General features: G+C 40.4%; 1 protein-coding gene across 6 annotated transcripts in view; it reads left to right on the forward strand.

The window, feature by feature from the left end:
• LOC117166407 (atrial natriuretic peptide receptor 1) overlaps window positions 1-18,418 on the forward strand; it is a 38,995-nt gene that overhangs the window by 8,181 nt on the left and 12,396 nt on the right. For 4 of the 6 annotated variants that reach the window (XM_033350342.2, XM_033350343.2, XM_033350341.2 and 1 more), the window contains 12 exons: window positions 8,637-9,032; window positions 9,798-9,912; window positions 11,694-12,028; window positions 12,484-12,575; window positions 12,651-12,789; window positions 13,742-13,823; window positions 14,121-14,256; window positions 15,701-15,778; window positions 16,487-16,564; window positions 16,771-16,875; window positions 17,585-17,828; window positions 18,256-18,414. In XM_033350342.2, the coding sequence (XP_033206233.1) occupies window positions 8,637-9,032; window positions 9,798-9,912; window positions 11,694-12,028; window positions 12,484-12,575; window positions 12,651-12,789; window positions 13,742-13,823; window positions 14,121-14,256; window positions 15,701-15,778; window positions 16,487-16,564; window positions 16,771-16,875; window positions 17,585-17,828; window positions 18,256-18,414 (1,959 nt within the window). Of the gene's footprint in view, window positions 1-206; window positions 1,438-8,636; window positions 9,033-9,797; window positions 9,913-11,693; window positions 12,029-12,483; window positions 12,576-12,650; window positions 12,790-13,741; window positions 13,824-14,120; window positions 14,257-15,700; window positions 15,779-16,486; window positions 16,565-16,770; window positions 16,876-17,584; window positions 17,829-18,255; window positions 18,415-18,418 lie in introns of those variants that run through there. The other 2 variants (XM_033350345.2, XM_033350344.2) reach the window with 2 other exon arrangements.

Here is an 18,418-nt window from a genome sequence, read left to right on the forward strand (position 1 = left end):
ACCGTTCTCCTACCTATCTTCGCGATCGGCGCAGCAAGGTGCACGTACGAACTTCTATCCTAGTGTTGGAGGGGAAAAGGACGGAAGGAGCGAACAGAGGAAGAGGAAAAGGAAGAGAACGATCGTCCGGCATCGGTGGTGGTCGCGATTCAGAGTAAAGCGGGAGAGCTTTGGAGATTGGCTTGTCAGTTTCATTCGCGCGGTCCAAGCTCGCTCGTTCCGCCCGCGAAGCTTTCCTTTTTTTTCGAAATAACACGCGGTTTTCATTGCGATTCTCTCGAGGCGTTTTAAGAAGATCTCTCTCCCTTTCTCTCTCTCTCTCTCTCTCTCTCTCTCTCCTGAAACTGTTTTAAAAAGAAAGGAAGAAAGAAAAAGAGGGAGAACGGTTCTTTTTTCTTAAGTTCTCGCTTCTAGTCAACGTTTCGCGATTCGTCCAATTCTCCGTAAACTTGAACTTTTTAAACCCCATGAGTTTCGTTACAACTTGTCGTTAACGTTGTACAGAGATTGAGCAATGTACAAAAGAGGTGGTACCGTGGATTATACGTACGCTGGTAGTCATTAAGTTACGCAGTGGTTAACGTTATAAAGACGCGGCATACACTCGTCGAATTACCAGAGAAATGAGAATTCCTAGATAGTCTTACCCAGTTTGTCGGTTAAATCCGTAGACTTTTCTACGATTCGAACGATGGAACTCGCGTTGGCATGGTTGAATTTCGAAGACTCGGCTCGGCACTAATGCGCGCGCAATCGCTACGACATACAGAGCAGAGGTTGCATTGTGTGCGAAAGGGAACGCATTTCTGTTCGCGATGACACGTTGATCACCATCGATTCGGTGATCAACGATCTCAACGCGCGATCGCGAAATTGGCGCCTGAGAATCGTACCGTCGGTGGGGGACGTGGACACCTTTGTATCTCCGAGCGAGAAGCAAAAACAGAAAGGGGGTGAAAATGCACGGTCGATCGGCGCTGCGAAGAGACGGCGCGCGAATTCGCGAACAACGAGATTAAACGGACTTGGGGCGTGTTGCGCGTCGCGTGCAGGGATGACGAAATTGAAAAAGTAGCGATCGAAACGAGATGCAAAGGCGCGGAAGCGTTCCATCGGTGAGGCTGACGCTGTTTTTGACAACGATATGTGCTAGCGCGAGCGCAAATAACACGGTAATCATTCAGTCTGCGAAGTGTATTGAAACGCGACCACGGTTCGAAAAGGAGGTGAGACTGGCAGTGATAGCGCCGGCTGATCCTCGACACGAGCAGAGCATGCCGAGGATACTGCCAGCTGTTCTACTCGCGGTGAAAGCAGTTAGCTCTGCGAAGGGACTTCTACCAGGATGGAACATCACGGTCGATCATCGGGACTCGAAATGCTCCAGCATCCAGGGACCCTTGGCCGCATTCGACTTTTACATCAACCGGACCGCAGGTCGTTCGTCGTTATCTTTCTTTCATTTCCTTAACTTTCTCGAATTTTTCGCCGTACTATTTCACCAACTCGATCTCTCTTTCGGCCCGTTCGAATTCCTGCCGCATTTGCCGAGCAACTCGCTTCGTTCAACGGATCCGATCTTCCTCTCCTTGCTCCTCTCTTCTATTCGATGAATTCTATTCCATCCCGAAATTTGTCTAGTCAAAATAAAGTTTGAATTGGATTTCTCAAAGAAATACCGGTCTTTGCTCCGCTCGACCGATTCGCTTATCGCGGATTCTAAAATTAGAATTGTTTACGCACTCGGCCGTCACCACGTTTTCTCGTACAGTCACCGATCGTTTTATCGTGGAACGCGTTATCGGATGACAACGATCATCCGCTATTCTACAATGACTCGATTCGAGTCGTCCCAGCGGAAATCGACTCGCGCGTCCGCTGCCTCCTCCATTCGAACCATCGTTTGGCGTTAATCGTCGCACGTCTCGCCGTAGACGCTTAGGGTCGTGGCGAACCGCAGAGCGGAAAGGGACCGAACATCGTGCTCGGTTGACGTCATATTACTATAGCTAATTATCAGCTACATTCGTGCATTTAGCCATCGGCCATCGACCATCGATGCAACAACGACCGAGGTTCATCCTCGGCCACTCAACCGAAAATCTCGCTTTTCTTCCCTTTGTCGAGCCGTGTAATTTGCTAAAGTAAAATTGTCCGCGCAGATTGGATACGTCGTAATTTCACCGCTGTCGTGCAATTTCGATCGAAACCTTTGTTGTTTGTGAAAATCAAGGAACTACTTGTGTATTTTGATTTTAGGATCGCGAATAGTGCAATTAACATCACTTGACATTTAACTATTCCAGTTAGTAGATCGTACTATGTGTGGTCTACATAGGGTGTCCCACGCAACTTGGCCGAGCTATAACGCGAAAATGGTAGGAGGTGGGAAAAGATTTCAGTAGGAAAAGTTAATTCATTTCTAGCGATGCATCACGCGTTCGTGTGTCTTTTCCGAAAGTGGAAACGTTTCAAAGATTTCACGAGAAAGATTTTCTCTCTACAAGAGGGAGAGGATATTACGGCACTCGGGTCGGAAAATGATTAGTTTAAAAGATATTTTGATTTCAATGTTTGAAAATCTATCGTATGGAAAACGAGGAAGAACAAGTGTCTTTTAAATTAATACACCTTTTTTTGTATTTATACTTCCATTTGATACTTGAAACGCTTCCACCTTCGCCGATAAAAACCCGCACCACTCGAAACCGCTTAATTTTTCTTTGTGAATCTTTGCTCGATCTCTTACCAATTTAACGTTACAGCTCGGTGCAGTTGCTCGGTCGATCCAGTGGAACTGTATGATCGAAAAGATAAATGTGTTTGGCTATAAATTCAAAAACTTTGGCTGCCAGCTGATTGTAATATCACACAAGTCGCGCAAGAATTATTGCAAAATAAAATGGATGTTCGCGAATGCGAATATCGAGAGAAGGTAGAGGCGTTTCAGAATGTTTTAAAAATATAAATCGACAGGGAAACGCAACAAAATTCCGCAGGAGGAATAAGAAACTTTAACGTAAATAATCGCGCGCCCGCTGAAATACACAGACCGAAACGCCGCTGAAAGTAATACGATAACTCGAATTTTTAAACAGTCGGATAGTGGTTTCAAAAGACAGCGCATCTTGCTCGTTAAATACCTTCTCAATTCCGTTTAATTACTTCTCTTCTGGTACAGCGATGCCTTCCCCCTCTCTGCCTCTCCATCTGCTACCGCAAATTTAACCGAATCATTGTCATTCTGTGCCTCGAATCGCGATAACTATAGAGGATGAGTCATTTTCTTTTAACGTTAGCTCGTTTAATACGCTGTCGGTCATCGGTGTCTGACAAGATACCTTCCGTTTAGAACTCTATTTCGAAAGCACGTTATCCCACAAGGGACGTTCTCTAAGCCGAGAATTCGGAAAATTATGAAAATTATTTTCTAATTAAACGTTGCTCGAAACATTTGTTTGACGAGATGGCCTGAGAAATTAGTACGAAGGGCGATCGTTGGTACCAACAGTTTGTACGTGCTCGACGTATCTCTTTTCGTAATTTCTGAATTTCTGGCTTGAGAAATTTCCCCTGTCGGCATGATGTACAATCGGAATGGCTTTTTGCTTTAGCAGCTGAGAGTAGACATACGACTGGAACGATAAAAGTGCTTTGGAGTTTGAAGACAGATATACGACCGCAAAGGGTCGATCTAACGCGTTCATTGCTGCAAAAATATCGAAACGAACTATTTTTACTTGCTTTTGTTTCAAGGTTATATTATATGTAATTAAATATTATAAATGGTTTAAAAAAATTAAAAAGAAAAAAATGATGTCTATGTCGTCAAATTGGCTCGACGCCTAAACGTGTCGAAGTAATACGGAAAATCAATCTAAATCGGTACGGAGGCAAACGCGTTAACGGTTCCTTTTCTTCTACCTAAAAATCAAAACTCGCCGATTACGTTCGTAAGTCAGATTCGCAGGCCACGTTCTCGCGTTCACATTACGACATTTGAATGAGAATTCCGGACAAAGATACAAAAATGAATGCAATGTGCAGTTTTCCTGAAACTTGATACATGGCGACTCGTTTGTCTAACCAAACACGGTAACGTTTAAGTAAATAGCGTCGATGCCGGGAACCAATCTTTCCATTCTTTTCAGCGAAGAAACGCGAAACAGAGTTTTTCTGCAATTTTGAAAATTTTCTTGCAATGAGTGTGGTTAGATGTGCAGGCTTCTAACGAGTCGTGATTTCATTAAAGAAAAGAAAAAAAAGTAAAGAACATCCAATGTAGCAGTTCGTAGCAGGACAAGATTATGTACCAATATAATACGATATCTTCCAGTGCCAAATCAAAATCGCAGGACGATTTGAATCGTTTTGTAAAGATCGAAAAGAAAGAAATTTCTTAATTGGAAACTAAAATTGTACGTATCTTAGCTCAAAATCCCAATATCGAAGGTGTAACAAACACCGTCTGACGAAAATTGACGAACGAGCTTCGCTAATCCTCTATCGATTCTTCGGTGAATTATTACTCGCATTTGTATCCTTTATTTAGTAATCGTTTTTATCATGTTTAGTCGGGTTTGAACAGGCTTCTAACTAGTCGTGATTTCACTAAAGAAACGAAAAAAAAAATAGAGAAAATCCAGTGTAGCAGTTTGTAGCGGTACAAGATTATGTACCAATATAATACTATATCTTTCAGTATCAAACCAAAATCGCAGGACGATTTGAATCATTTTGTAAAGATCGAAAAGAAAGAAATTTTTTAATTGGAAACTAAAATTGTACGTATCTTAGCTCAAAATCCCAATATCGAAGGTGTAACAAACACTGTCTGACGAAAATTGACGAACGAGCTTCGCTAATCCTCTATCGATTCTTCGGTGAATTATTACTCGCATTTGTATCCTTTATTTAGTAATCGTTTTTATCATGTTTAGTCGGGTTTGAACAGGCTTCTAACTAGTCGTGATTTCACTAAAGAAAAGAAAAAAAAATAGAGAAAATCCAGTGTAGCAGTTTGTAGCAGGACAAGATTATGTACCAATATAATACAATATCTTTCAGTATCAAATCAAAATCGCAGGACGATTTGAATCGTTTTGTAAAGATCGAAAAGAAAGAAATTTCTTAATTGGAGACTAAAATTGTACGTATCTTAGCTCAAAATCCCGATATCGAAGGTGTAACAAACACCGTCTGACGAAAATTGACGAACGAGCTTCGCTAATCCTCTATCGATTCTTCGGTGAATTATTACTCGCATTTGTATCCTTTATTTAGTAATCGTTTTTATCATGTTTAGTCGGGTTTGAACAGGCTTCTAACTAGTCGTGATTTCACTAAAGAAAAGAAAAAAAAGTAAAGAACATCCAATGTAGCAGTTCGTAGCAGGACAAGATTATGTACCAATATAATACGATATCTTCCAGTACCAAATCAAAATCGCAGGACGATTTGAATCGTTTTGTAAAGATCGAAAAGAAAGAAATTTTTTAATTGGAGACTAAAATTGTACGTATCTTAGCTCAAAATCCCAATATCGAAGGTGTAACAAACACCGTCTGACGAAAATTGACGAACGAGCTTCGCTAATCCTCTATCGATTCTTCGGTGAATTATTACTCGCATTTGTATCCTTTATTTAGTAATCGTTTTTATCATGTTTAGTCGGGTTTGAACAGGCTTCTAACTAGTCGTGATTTCACTAAAGAAAAGAAAAAAAAATAGAGAAAATCCAGTGTAGCAGTTTGTAGCGGGACAAGATTATGTGCCAATATAATACTATATCTTTCAGTATCAAATCAAAATCGCAGGACGATTTGAATCGTTTTGTAAAGATCGAAAAGAAAGAAATTTCTTAATTGGAAACTAAAATTGTACGTATCTTAGCTCAAAATCCCGATATCGAAGGTGTAACAAACACCGTCTGATGAAAATTGACGAACGAGCTTCGCTAATCCGCTATCGATTCTTCGGTGAATTATTACTCGCATTTGTATCTTTTATTTAGTAATCGTTTTTATCATGTTTAGTCCATTCATGTTTGAACAAGCTTCTAAATTTACACTGTTTCTTTGTATTCGTATCATTCGCCTACAGACTGACGATATCATCGAATAAGAACATCAAAATCGAACAATGATCGTTTTGATTTTTGTCCATTGTATACCGCACTGTGCGGCCGATCGTACGTATCACGCAGCGGTCGTATTAGGCTGTGTTTACGTGACGAGCAACAGTAAAGCAGTCTCGATCGAACACGCGGAAATCATCGGTAGCGACCATTCTTTCCGCTGCGTGTACACGTTTTAGTACACGTATTCGAGTTCACATTCTCGAATATGCGGATTGTGCTTGAATTTCCGTATCGGAGGTAAAACGCGTTTCGTTGGCCGCGTCGTATCGATCGAACGGGACGTTCAGAGAGAAAAACACGGTTTTACCACGTAGCGGTGACCGTGTTATGTCGTACCGCGTCGACGCGTAAATTCGCTCATTATTCGTCACGGTGGATACTTGCTAATACTTAGGGTTGTTCGAGCATCGTACGCACCTCATATTTTTTCTCTTTCATCGCGTACGAACATTTTGCGATACGATGTTACAAACTACGGCGCGCGATGACTTTTTAAAACTTTTCCCATAAACCGAGTTGTCGATATTAAAAATGCGAGTAAAAGTCAGGCGAAACGCGTGTTTATCTTTCTTCAGGGTGCAGCATGAAAGAGATTTGGATAAATTGGCAAGGATAGCAGAGAGGAGAATAGGTATACGAGATGCTTATCTTGTTTTTCGATCTAGCGATTTCTAGAATAGTTGTAAATAAAAGATCGGAGGAGCTGCTTTAGGGAATTTCCAAATTAAATTTACATCAGGCAAATTTATAATTCGAAGCGTATTTACTACCTTTTTATCGAGTCGGAAGTTATACGTTTCAATTTTGTTTAAAAGATTAAATACATTATATGCGCGTATTTTACAATCAAATTACAGTGTTTGCAATTAATTTGTAATTGGATTATTCTCACTCGTTGTTTGAAACAATATCCATGCTCCTTTTCTCAATAGAGGAGGAATCTTCTTCGTTTGACTTAACACTCGAGAAAATTAAACGACCCGAAGATGAAGAGGTTTTCAAACAGTAAAGTAGCTTCCACCAGCTTCGACGATTACGAACACCAATTTTGTTAATGCAGTTTAGTATTTTAAAAATCCACTTTGTCGTGTTATGGTATTCTATTAGAGCAAAATAATAGCAGATATTCCTTTCGTAAACTTTCTGATCGAATTACCATCCGCCGGAGAAAAATAATATTATAATAAAATATTATAACGAAACAATAATTTCGGCTACCGCCGATATTACATTTACAACGCTTTTATCTTACCGACAAAACGATAATTCCTCTGTAAGTCTTGAATTTTATAATTTCGTTTGCAGTGTGATTTTCCCATACCGTGAAAGGCTCGATCGCGATCGAATTTACGTTGCATGCGAACCGTTTGCCGACCATCATTCCCTCGACTGGCCACGAAATTCACGACCGCTCTGTAGCATTAATTTTCCGCCGTTTACTTACGTAGGTACCGAACCGTCCTCTAACTATCTCTGCGTCTTGCCATTCTGCTCTTCGATCCTTTTATATGCATTCTACGATAACACGCTTTCGCATCTTAGCTCGGATCGCAAACTGGACGAAATCTCTCGTAGAATTACCGTTGATAAGAAATTCCTTCGTATACTGCAAATGGTATTGCAAGGCCATAAGATCGAGGAGATTACCGTTTCACTTGGCTATACAAGGAAAGATAAAGACGGATATAAAAATAAATGTACGTACCTACATGTAGATAGGTATAAATAGAAAGGGAGAGAGGAGGGAAGGAAAGGGAGGAGGAGTAGAAGCAAAAAGGTGGATGACGAAGTAGAATGAAACTTGTTGATGAAATTATATCGCTGGATCAAGCGGTTCACACACGTGACGATGTTTGTAATTCTGAACAACGCGACGTTCAACTTCGATCGCGCCATACGAAATCCCGTCTGATATATAGGATCTTAAAAAAAAGCGAGCTATAATTACGAAGCACGAATCTAGATTGATATCAAGACGATCAAGAAAGCGAGGCTTTCTATTTCGAAATTTATATAGAAATTCATTTCAGACTAGAAATACTCTGGTACTCCCACGACTTCTCTCTATGGGCAAGCAAACGACCACGGTGTTTTCGCTCTTACATTCAATTCCGCTCGTTCGTCAAGTGCAAGTGAAAGAGAAACGAAGGTTGATTTGATTTAAGCGTTATGCGATTATAACACTGCCACGTCTAATATCGAGTTTTCTCTGGTCCTGAGCTGATGCCAGCAGAAACAGATTACCGATGTTTATCTCTGATGAAGCTAACTGCTACGTCTTTCTGTTCGACACGGCTCACGTCCAATACGCTTTCAACGGTGTTAGACGCGGCAGCGTAACGGAGGACGCGTGATAGCAGATACGATCGCATGTTTATCTTTTAACACCCCGTAAACGTGGATGAACCGATCAGTCGTAATTTCAATGACGATTAAGAAGAGCCGATGGCGAGAAAGATAGGGTGGGTTTTGAACTCGTGGACGTTTGTGAACACAGATGCCTTCCTTGGTCCTGTTTGCGACTACGCGATCGCGCCAGTAGCGCGATACGCGGGCGTATGGCGTATTCCTGTCTTAACGGCGGGTGCTCAGGCCGAGGCATTCCGTCACAAGGGCGAACACTATCCAACGTTGACCAGAATGATGGGTTCCCATCGATTGGTAGGCGAGGCGCTCAAACATATCTTGAAGCTATTCGAATGGAAGATCGTCGGACTTCTTTATCACAATCACGAGATGGCGAGCAGCCGCGGCAATTCCGAGTGTCACTTCACTCTGGGTGCCATTTTCACGGCCCTCAATCAGACACCGGTTCACAAAAACTTCAACCAGGAGTCGAGTACCGTCGAAGATTATCGAAACTTGCTCACCTTCCTCGCAAAGTCTGTCAGGAGTAAGTTGAAACTTATGCCTAAGGCCTCTCGTTCAGATTGCTTCGAGTAACGTCGATCTCCTTTATTCGTCTGACCGTCGTTTTTCTTGAAACGTTTTTCCAAATTTCTACTTCTTTCTGTCGCAGCAAATTTATACGCGTGAGGCAGCAGAACTCGCTCGTTACATTCATACCGTTCGAGGATGAATTATTTCGAAATTTGAAAGAAAAATGTCCGAAGATATAGAAACAGAGCGATACGAAGTTAGAGTACGCGGGCTCGTAAGCTACCGTGTAAGTGGCAAAGTGGCGATATGGCAATATGAAGAGAACGCTGCATGGAGGCTCCTTTTGGCCGCGTCTAATCAGTCATTTACCGACCGATCGTTCGTTGATCGTTGTTATACTTACGTATTTATTATACTAAGCTGCATGCGTAAATTGGACGAGGACACGGGGGACCTTAGTGCAGCGTTCTCTTTATATTTCTATACGCATCACATTATATTTCGATACGCGCACTCTATTTTTGTATCTTGACGTATAAGAACGTGAAAAGTCGAAGAACAAGAGACGAGCACGCGTGTCTCCCTATTCGTTGAGAAGAATACCTATCTTTGATATTGATATTGTAAATAATGGTGTGCGGGATCCTATAGGGCTAAAATTTTGAACGGACCTTATTTCGGTGCGCGAAATACGATGGTTGGAATTGGTAGAGTGTCTCGTCACGTAAATGGCACAGCGAAGACGATGGAAAAGTAAAAAGGTTTTTCTTTGTTTCAGTTGTAGTAATGTGTGCCAATTCGACGACCATCAGAGAAATTCTTTTAGCTGCCGAGCAACTCGGAATGGTCGATTCCGGAGAATACGTGTTCTTCTCCATAGAACTTTCGTCCAGGTAAGCTCGAAGAAACAGAGGAAAGTAGAATAAAATGTAACGGGCGGATAAAAAGGAACATCAACGTTTTTTTTATATCTCTACGATACTATTCAAAAGCATCCGGACTTTGGTGTCGGAATCGAGATCGACTGACAGGCTAAGGGTCACGAACGGACCGACCTTACCCTTAACCTTTCAACCTGAGGGTTTGGGCGAAGCTTTGGGTGGAGGTGCGAGCGAGGATTTGTTTCGAATTTTGCAGGCCAATTTCGCTTCTTGATACGTTCGAGACTTCCTTTTGAACAAACTCTGCCAAATAATGAAAAGTCTTTTTGCGTTTATAATAAAAAATAAGGGAAACTAATCGATGGAGCAATAAAAAAAAAAAAAAATACGGTTTAGAGGATTTTTATTGAAAACTACGTTATGTCGTATACGCGGTATGTCATCGAGTATCCGCGATAATTTTGATATTCGATCACTACGTGACGTAACGTTTATGTCATGCGAATAAAATAGCGTTTTGACTAAAATTTCAAAAAGATAAACACGCAAAAGGCAATAATGTTTGTTTCAACAGAGAAAAAATTATACAACGTGTATATAATAGATATAAACATTATTTATACTTACATAAACCAGAACAAACACGCGCAGGAAATATGACGTTTTTACTGAAACACAAAGATATATTTGAACATATAGCTAAACGAAACAAATTTTTTTGAGTAATATAATTCATTCTCGAAACACTCTACCGAGCATAAACTTGGATTATCTCTGCAGCCACTGCAAAAATAATTAGCACTTTTCCATCTCCCTGTCGCGAAACATTTCCTGCACCTCTTCTTTTTTCCACTGAAAATACCAATGACATATGTGTTGTGGTCCATCATTGCTGCGAGATACTGCATGACATATATGCCACACCATCGGTTTCGAATTATTTATCATTAAACTCGATCTATCGCAGGTAGGAAAATATGTACATATATGTCGGAGATGAAAGAACATCGGGCCCTTTCCTTTGGAATTTTTAGGAAAATCCCCAATACTTTAGTCTAGACTTTTTATTATAGCTGTACTTGTATAATAAAACTTAGAAGTAGTTGTTTATGATTCGATTCGAGTATGTTTGCCCGAGATTTATGACAGTAGGCTTGGGTTCGAAGTGACTAAACGAAGTCGCTAAACGTAGTCACGGTCACGGGTTGGACGTTTTTACCTAACAGAGGTATGGAGTAGTTGTATAGCTCTCCTTCAAAATATAGTTGACCCGAGGGGTACAGAGAGGTACAGAGAAAAGTACATGAGTGAGTTCCACTTGGACTGTGGACCGGTAAGTTCAGTTCCACTTGTACTGTGGGCAAGTAAGGGCAGTTCCACTTGTACTGTGGACAAGTAAGTGCAGTTCCACTTGTACTGTGGACAAGTAAGGCCAGTTCCGCTTGGACTGTGGACAAGTAAGTTCAGTTCTACTTGGGCTTCGGAGAAGTAAGCGCATTTGCCATGCTGTTGACCGTGGATTCGTTATTGAACCTAAGATTATTGTCATTAGCATCTCGAGTATCTAATCGCCACGGCTAATTGTCAAATTCTGTTCGTTAAACGCCCCTAATCCCAACGATAACTCGACATATATATATTTATTTTCCAAAGTTTCACCCAAATCGAAGCCAGACCGTTCGCGATCTTTCTTCGAAACGATGTCTCGGGAACAAAGAACGACTTAAATAACAGTGAATAAATCGGAAAAAGCGAAAGAAGAAACACCGTTGAGCATTGTTCGATCGTTTCAGCGACAACAACTCGAGGGAACCATGGAGGGTAGAAACCGACACGGAAGAAAGGAACGAGAAGGCCCGGAAGGCTTATCAGTCGCTACTAACAGTCACCGCCCGAACTCCTGATAACGCCGAATATTTAAACTTTTCGAGGGAAGTAAAAAGTCTCGCGCAAACCAAGTACAACTTCACATTTGGAAATAATTCGGTCTCGACGTTCGTAACAGCATTCTACGATGCAGTGCTCCTTTACGCCCTTGCACTTAAGGAGAGTTTGCCGGAATATCCAGACGGAGTGAATTTGGATGGCGGTAATCTTACCCGAAGAATGTGGGGTAGAAGCTTCAGAGGTGCGGCCGCGATTTTCTCTTACATTATCTTTCCGCTTCGCACGCTTCCATCTTATACGGTTTTCTCGACTCACCAAGGACTAAAATGTTAATGCGTTCATACAACATTTTATTTGTAATTTCTCCCTTCTTGATTTATGTTATTGAATTTTATGGATGAATTTTCTTTCAACGCTTAACGTTATTTTCGTTATTAATCCCTTATCAAATATTGTAAAATTATGGCGTGTTGATTTTGATATTATAGAAACTGCGTTCTCTATAACAGAGCGAACCTTCGTATAAGGTGGTTTTCTTACGTTCGTTTGTAAATTATGCTACTATAGTTGACCCGAAAAACAGTTTTCTTTCTTACGATTCAACGACAATTTGTTGTTACTTGACCCTTATTGGCTTAATTGTTACGTATCAACGATCATCGAGTCACACGATGGACGCGGATCGCTCGGTTACAGGTATAACCGGAGATGTGAATATCGACGAGAACGGCGATCGAATAGCGGACTATTCTCTTCTCAACATGAACCCGGAAACGTCCAAGTTCGAGGTAAAATATTTGACCGTGTAAGACGCGCGCGCCTATTCGAAAACGAGGTCACCGAGAATATCGTGTGTGTCGTAGATTGTGGCTAATTACTACGGAGCCAACAAGACGTTGCAATACATAGCCGGGAAGAGGATTCACTGGTCAGGTGGCCGATCGGAACCACCACCGGATACACCTACTTGCGGCTTCGATGGCTCCCTGTGTCCCGACAACTGTAAGTCATTTGCATCTCGGTTCATAACTTCGCGTTACTATATTAAAGAGATACATCGCTTTGATTTTCCTAAAGTTTCAGATGCATAGAATATTCTACCATCTTATTAAAATTCAAATTTCTTATGAAGTTACAGGGATCCATTATTCAAATCTATTAAAGCAGAATATTATCTCAAATCTTGTCCCGTTTTCTTCTTGCGACTATATTTTCCGACCCGACCAATTTCGCCAGAAAACGACGATAAAACTCTACAAATTTCGAGGAGACATTCTACACAATCTATTCTACGATTTAATCCTGGAGATCTTTTCATCTTAGTAACTTGAGTTTTTGGAAACCTTTAAGATCGATGACGCTTTTGGTAAAAGATCTCTCCTCTCCGATCTGCTGCCATTTCTGTAATCACCGAAATTTTTCAAAAATTCTATGCTATGATTAGAATCTATCATATAAATCTGCGAATCAAGAGGGATTTCTTTGTCTTAAGTTCTCCAGTCCTCGCCAGGAGTTAGCTAGCTACCGATGTTTATCATTTTGTAACGTACTTCCCCCGCCTTATTTCTTTTTTTTTTTCCTTCGAATCGGAGAGCAAATTCAAAAGTGACATTAGTATCGTTAAAAAGATCCAAACTTCTCATTTTGTAATTTCTTTTTACATTCTGTAATTTATTTTTACACGACTCAGGATGGATATATCTCTTTAAGTAAAATTTTCTCTAAGCGTCAGACGCGCGTGTACGAACAACGCTTTCGTGTAAACATCGAGATCTTTATTATAATACGAAACGTATATGTGCATGTGTACTTTACATCTCAAGGCGTTTCGAACGAAATAATATTGTCCGAGCTTTTAATATTATTCATGAACATTCTGACGTTAATGGGAAAATTTACCTCTACGCGGTTCTCCTGCTTCGTATTTTCGATTGCTTTTCTTCTTTCTCCGTAGCTCTACCAGGACACGCTATTCTCTCGATGGTGTTGAGCTCTATCGTCGTCGTTCTCGCCGTTGCTTCGGCCTTCATTTACAGGTAAGCGCACCATGATTAATCGATCGCTTTTCTATCTCCGATCACGAAACAGCACTCGCCCTCGTTCTCCTACCCTAGTAATCCTATTAATTTCGAGATCCCTAGAGAAATCGCGAATTAGCAAGCGGCTTAGAACGCTCTTAAACTCTCACATACTAAACAGGGTGTTAAATGGATCAACTCGCGAGCTGAAAAGCCAACGAGTTTCCGTACAGCTTTCTCCAAATCGACTACCCGAATCGTTGCTCAGCAACTACGTAGTGGAAAACGTATCTCTCTATTTCTTTCCTCTTGCAGGCATTTTAAGCTCGAAGCGGAAATAGCCTCCATGACGTGGAAGGTGCAGTGGCACGACATTATCTTCGTACCGAATGCAAAAACGCGAGGATCCATGTATTCGTTGATTGCGAACAAGATGCGCGGTAGTCAACTGGTGAATATGAAATATTCTATTTTTGCATTATATTTGTATTCTTATCTACCGTTGTTCATAAGTATTTAGACATTTATTCCAAAATATATATGGGAGGTACTCGTAGAATCGACTAGACGTTAAAATGATTAAAAAGAAAGTAGATGTATAAAAATTTTGTTTGCATACTTTTTATGTTCTAAACAGTTTTATTTTATACTGAAAATGTATTGTACATGTATTTATCGATCAGCTGACATCTTATTCATACTTTGTAGTATTTTATATATATTTTTATATGTTTTATACTTTATATATATTCATATATAAGCTTCTCGCTTTAATGCAACAATCAACATCGTTATCTATATGCCTTGATACTAATGGTTTATTCTGAAAGCGGTGTAAATACATCTTCCTTTGTTTTGAAATATTGAAGTGTTTGCGTCTCCAACGATTGAACAATTCTGACGAGATCTTCTCAGTTTGTCCGCGTTTCTATCCGTTCAAGTAGGTATAAATCTATCGAACAAATAGTTTCTTTGGAGATTTTGGTGTCAGGGTTCGGTAATGTTGGACTCACATCATCACTTTCGAAATTATTGAATCGTACGATTCGTTAAATTTCGATTATTTAGAATTTATGTTTCATGTTTTAATTCGCTTTTGTTTATAAATGTCTATACGATAAGTTTCTACTTCGATACAACCCGATATAAATGTAATTAATTTAATAGTAATTTAAACATAATTACATTTAATTACGACAGCCGAATTCAATAATAACGATGGTTCAATAAATGGAATAACAATTTACTAGTATATCGCTGAATCGCATTTAAACAACTAGTTCACATCCATATCTGCGATCATACGTTAGATACAGAAGTTAGGATTACATTCGCTACACCATTTGTTTTTGATTATTATTACTACCTCTACTGTTTAGTCTCTGAACAGGCTACAGTTTACAGGAAATGGATTTACGCCACTTTCAAAATAAATGATTATGTAATTCCGGATATTAACGAAATTTCGATTGATCAAAGCATACGAATATTTTAAGATTTAAATAATAAATTGTTCGTAAGTAAAAAGTTCACGTTAAAGCACGCGTGAATTTTTCATTCTGTTTTCATTCTGTTTTCATACTGTTTTCAAAATAAACGGTCCATTTATTTCAATTCGCGGATCTTTTAGAGCTTACACGGTTTGAACACGACTTTCATCGGAAATTGAAGATCTGGAAAAAAAATATTTTATGCTTCTTTCCGCCCGTAATACGGAAGGGATGCGGGCGGGAACTCTGACGAGAAAATTCTTTTTATTTTTACACTATCTTGGGTGGCAAATAGGATTTTCCTTCGTGTCACAGATATTTGAGAAATATTCGCAGGATGCATCTGCACCAGAGCCAACTGGAAACGAATCAAACCAAAGCGAATATCTTTCTTTTTCATTACAGACTATATACTCGGATGAAAACGTCAGTTTACCAGGTGGAGTAGATAGAAACGTCTATGTCCCAACGGGAATTTACAAGGTTCGACCTTACTGACGGTAAAGCGACGCGTCTCTAGATACTTTATGCGTCACCTTATCCGCATATATGTATACACAACCTTTGATTTTTCACTTTTCTTATTTTCTTTCTTCCCTCTCCCCTCTCTCTCTCTTTCTCTCCCATTTTTCCATTCCTTTCCTCGTTTCAGTTCTCTTTCAAACTTCTCGCTTTAAAATTATTAACACGTTCGCTATTACAGTGTCCTCGCATTATATTTTCGTATAACGCAGAATGCAATTTAAATAGGAACGCCTAGATGGTCTTACTAAATATATCTTTCAGGCAAGATTGCATGATTTAAAGGGACACGTGTAACAAATGTTATTTTCACGCTGATTATTTCATAAGATGACAAGGTTGTTGATATTTTTTGATATTGAACTTGATATTTTTCTATGTACCAATCCAGGTGTTTCTTTATTCTCTATACGAGAGCGTGAAAGTGTTTGTGTCTGAAAATGCTTAGTCTCAAAGACTTTGAAGCTTAGAACCGAGTCCAAGTAATAAATAAAGTAGCCTGAAAATTAAAAAAACACACATACAGGTATTTATCTATACTTTCTTTTCTGTGACTTTTGCGTGTTATGCTGTCAGCGAACGTGTTAATCGCAAAGCTATAAATCAAAGTGCGCGTAAAAATGAATTATCTTCGAAGATAATACATATGTGTAATACGATTCGTCGCAGAACTCTAAGGTGGCCATAAAATTGATACCGAGGAATAAGGTGGAAATCTCGCGGCCTTTATTGCTCGAGTTGAAAAGGGTAAGTACTCGTTTTCACTGGGAAATTTCTCGAACTTGCAACGAGATACGCGTGGATTGAAAAAACGAAAGACAAGTTTGTTGAAAATCGATTGATCTCGTTGCAGCTACGAGTATTGAAACTTTCTCTGTCGTTTCGTTTTTCGATCACCACATGTGACATAGTTTCGCAGGGCAGACGATAACGCTTCTGTTCTGTTCGCACAGATGAAGGACCTGCAGCACGATCATCTAGTACGGTTTTACGGCGCTTGTGTCGATCCTCCGCATTGTTGTCTCTTGACTGAATATTGTCCAAAAGGATCGCTTCAGGTTCGTCTTAGATTTCTATTATTCGTATTAGATTTATGCACATGTATCGCGTTTTTCATTCGGTAGCCATCGTATTAAAACATTCTATTTGTTCCATTACCTGGCCTGTTATACTGTTTGAAAATAAAATTTTCACATCGATGTTTCCTTATTAATTTGGACACGGCAGGTTCTATCGAATAATCAAATACAAATAGCAAAATTGACTGGAACAACGATCGAGAGGCACGACGGTTGTAAACGAAGCAGATACATTTCAACCTTGTTATACGATCGATTAAATCTTCATCGAATACTTTATGCAGAACATGTAGAGTTCTTTGCAGTTTACGGTGCCGAACAAGCTTAATAATTCCTTAATAGCCTGTCGGATATTCTGTAAGTCTGGTAATACTCGTAAACGGCAGTTCACAGGGACGTAATAAAACTGTGAGCGCGGGCCGAAGGTTATTCGATAAAAGAAGTTTGCCGTTAATACATGTAGCTATCTGATAGCGGACATTTTCCGTGCAATTGGTAGGAGGCGATTAACTTAGTCGAGTCCGGTGGAGCCTCTCATCCATAGCATGCATTTGTTATCGAGCTCGATTAAAAATTTAATCAAAGTGCCGAGATTAAAGTTTACTTCTTCCCCTGAACCATTCGACTCGACCGGACGAATAAATTCCGCTGCGACTTTCAACGTGTGTTCGTCGATCTTCCGCGACAGGACATATTGGAAAACGATCAGATCAAACTGGACCGCGTTTTTCGAGGATCTCTCATCCACGATATCGTTCGAGGAATGGCGTATCTTCACGCGTCCGAGCTGAAGAGTCACGGCAACCTCAAGTCCTCCAACTGCGTGGTCGATTCGCGGTTCGTCCTTAAAATCGCGGACTTTGGACTGCACGAGCTGAGAAGGGCGAATTGCGGCGAAGAAGTTGACAGGGATAGTTACGCTTATTGGAGAGGTGAGCGCTCCAAGATCGTATCTATATAAACTGCGAATTTTTACGACGAGAACGAGAGAGATGGAACCTACGTAGTAGCAATAGTAATTTCTTTCGTCTATTAAAAATTACAACGAGTACTCCACTTTCGGATATTTCGTACGTTTCCGTACATTATATTCTGTGGATTTCTGCATCTTTAAATTTATCGTAGATGCAGAAAAATGCGTATTCTGGCCATACGATACGAGAGTTTGGCAATGCGTGCGTGAATCAACTGGAAGAAAAAACGTGTTTCTTAATGTCTCGATGTTTCTTTCTCGTTCCATCGAAAGTTTGGCCACGTATTATTGAAGCAGCTTACGTACGTGTGCATTTGCAAGCATATGCGTGCGTGTGTGTCAGTGTCACGAGGTCGCACGATCGTAAAATAACGTTGTTTGTACAGGGCAGCTGTGGACGGCTCCGGAATTATTGCGAATAGAAAGGCGACCACCGGAGGGTACTCAGAAGGGCGACGTGTACAGCTTCGCCATAATCGTTCACGAGATCGTGGTACGCCGAGGACCGTTTTACTTGGGCGACGACCGTGATATCTCCCCGAAGGGTAA

This window comes from Bombus vancouverensis, chromosome 15 (genome assembly GCF_051014615.1).
Source record: "Bombus vancouverensis nearcticus chromosome 15, iyBomVanc1_principal, whole genome shotgun sequence".
Lineage (NCBI taxonomy): Eukaryota > Metazoa > Arthropoda > Insecta > Hymenoptera > Apidae > Bombus > Bombus vancouverensis.